At 71.2% G+C, this 2,895-nt stretch overlaps 1 protein-coding gene across 1 annotated transcript; it reads left to right on the forward strand.

Moving 5' to 3' along the window:
* Positions 1 to 581: 581 nt before the first annotated feature.
* MNEG_15089 (hypothetical protein) lies at positions 582 to 1,885 on the forward strand (the record flags this gene model as incomplete). The annotated part of the gene is made up of 2 exons (XM_014036440.1): positions 582 to 1,328; positions 1,610 to 1,885. The coding sequence occupies 2 exons, from the start codon at positions 582 to 584 to the stop codon at positions 1,883 to 1,885; spliced, it is 1,023 nt and encodes a 340-aa protein (XP_013891894.1).
* Positions 1,886 to 2,895: the final 1,010 nt, after the last annotated feature.

Here is a 2,895-nt window from a genome sequence, read left to right on the forward strand (position 1 = left end):
GGCGCGGCTGTATCAGGTGGGGGTGGGCAGGCGGATTGAGGGCGTGGACAGGGTGGGCCCCTGAGACGGTGCGGCCATGGGCTTGCCTTAGCGGCGCGGCGTCTCATCTGCTGCTCAAGGGCAGCGACGTGGTAGTGACGCGGCCAAAATTGCTCGGCCTGATGGCTATTTTGCACGCCGTCACTGATGTGATTACACACAGACATATACACACACATGCACACACACTCAACACCCTCCACGCCCCCAACCCCCCTTAGGACCTCCACGGGGACCCCGCGCCCCCCGCCTGGCCCGTCCCCGCCGTCCGCCGCGCCTGCCGCCGCAGCGAGCTCCGCGCCGCCCGCTGGCTCGAGGCCGCCGCGCCGCGCCGCGGCGCCGGGTTCGGCGGCACGACGTGCGTCGCGCTCGACGGCACAAAGGCTGTCAGCGGGGACGGGTCGTGCGTGCGAGTGTGGAGCCACGTGACCGGCCGCCGCATCGCGACGCTGCCGGGGCACCCTGGCCGTTTGACTTCTGTCGCGTTTGATGAAGATACGCTGGTCAGCGGCTGCAGCGGCGGCGTCGTGCGGCTGTGGACGATGGACGAGCTGCGGTGCGCGCGCGCGCTGCGCCACCACGCCGGCGCGGTCGCGGCGGTCGCGCTGCTGCACGGGGTGCCGATCTCAGCGGGAGAAGAGGGGGAGATATGCCTATGGGAGGCCGGCGCGGCGGCCGGCGCCGGCGGCGCGCCGATACTCACGCTCGCGGCCGACGGGCCCGTCGCGGCGCTCGACGCGTCGTCGCCGGGGGGGCACCTGGTCAGCGCCGGCTGGGGCGTGGAGGGCTGGGACATGGCGGCGGCGCAGCGGCTGTTCTCGCTAGTGCCGCCGGCGGGCGGCGGCGACGAGGACGGGGATGCGAGCGCCGGCGGCGGCGGCTTGGGGTTCAACTGCGTGGCCAGTGGCGGCAGCCTGGTGGCGGCGGGGCGCGCGGGGCAGGTGGTGCTGTGGGACGTCCGCACCTCGCGCTGCGTCGGCGCCATCGCCGCCGCTGCCTCTGGCGACGCCGCGGCCGCGGCGGCGGCGACGCACGAACCCTCCAAGCGGAGGAGCGGCAGCAGCGAAGAGGGCGGCGCATCGCCTGTGGCTGGTGCGGGCAGTGCCGCCAACGCGCTGGCGCCGTGCGTGGGTGTCCAGCTGGATGATTGGAAGCTCGTTTCTGGCTGGGGCCCCAGCCGCTCCCTGGCTGTGTACGACCTGCGGAGCCTGTCCGGCGGCGCCCCCCGCGCTGGCTGGGCGCGGCCGGCGCTGGAGCTGCTGGCGCCGGCGCGGGTGACGTGCTTTCGGGTAAGTGGGGTGGGGTCGGAGCGGCTGACTGGGGGCCCGGGCGTCTGTGAAGGCTCGTACCTGCCTCTGCAGCCTCTGCTGCTGCTGCACACATGTGCCCGTTGTGAACGACACACCCCATCAAGGCAGCCTCTGTACTTTAAAACAGCACCCTGCAGAGGCACTCACACCGGGCGGTCCCCAAACTTTGCTGCAAGTCGGCGTCCGGCTCCCGTGATCTCCGACACGCCGCTGCCGCCGCGGCCCTTGCTCCCGCTGCCCTGCCGCTCCCCGCCCCACAGTTCCACGAGCAGGTGCTCATCGCGGGCCAGAAGGGAGCAGAGTGCGCCCTGTGGTCGTTTGGGGCGCCATCCTCCGCCCCGCCCGAGCCCCGCGGCCCGAGCCTCCCGCCGCACCTGGCCGCCGGCCCTGACGGCGGCGGCGGCGCGGACGGCGGCGCGGAGGGCTGGGCCGGCGGCGGCGGGGGCGGGGGCAGGCGGCGGAAGGATAAGAAAGGCAAGCCGCCTGCTGTGCCAAAGGGCGGGGACCGGCGCTACCCCAAGCGGCGAACACGTTGAAGGGGCTGGCCGCTTGATAGCCGTGCCGCCCCTCCTGATCTGATCTGATCTAGTAGTGTGTGAATTGACTGCATGGAAGAGATGGTGCACGCAGCCTCAGAATCTTGGGCCGCCCGACTGGCTGAGACGCCAGGGGTGCTTTTCATGCAGCGCACCGCCCCCGGCGACCCAGGGTTGCCGCGCCTGGCACCAGGCCATGCGTTGCTCAGGCTGCCCTGGGACAAAGTTGCCATAGGATAGGAACTCACCGCACCTTGGACAATGAACCACCCCTTGGATCCCAGCTGCAACCGCCGAACCGGCAGACGATGGAACGCACCCGGCCGCCGCTTTCGGGACGCAGCCGCCCTGCGCCCGCCGCCTCGACCGCACCCAACAGCTGCAGGGCACTGCCCGGCCGCAGGGGCGGTGCGCGCAGGAACCCACAATTTTGCACGCACGCGCGCTTCATCATTAGGCCTGCGCTGCCCTTTCCACCCGCCCCCACACGAGGGCGCCTCGAGCCGCATCGACGCGCTGCATCTGGGCGCGGCCAAAGCAACCGTTCCAATGCCTTTCCTGCCACCCTGGAGTTGCATCACATGCAAGCGGCGCCGCAGCCGCGCGCCGCGCGGCCGGGCTGGCCCCTGCGACCGTTGCACTCGGGCAACAGCCTCGCTGACGCGCCCCCGTTGGGCCTTGCGCCGCGCTTGGATGACGTCATATTGATGTGGCACTCATGCATGCAGCCTGTGCCTCTAGACGCTAGGTCGCGCCGCGCCCCCCGGGCGGCCCCCTGCCATGTGGGCGCTGAAAGGAGCGCTGCGGCGTGATGCTTAAAAAAACTCGGCCGCCGGGCCGCCTGGTGGAAGGCAAAAAAGCGTTGTTCGGCGACGCTCTTCCTGCTATGGCTGCTGCACGCGTGCAGCCCGCAGCCGTCGGGCTCCTGGATGACCTTTATCATCGCAGCTGCGGCCTCCCCCCTTGAGCATAGACAGCCTTCTCTCTGCTGCCGGCTGGGGTGCGATTGA

The sequence above is a fragment of the Monoraphidium neglectum genome (assembly GCF_000611645.1).
Source record: "Monoraphidium neglectum strain SAG 48.87 unplaced genomic scaffold scaffold05019, whole genome shotgun sequence".
NCBI lineage: Eukaryota > Viridiplantae > Chlorophyta > Chlorophyceae > Sphaeropleales > Selenastraceae > Monoraphidium > Monoraphidium neglectum.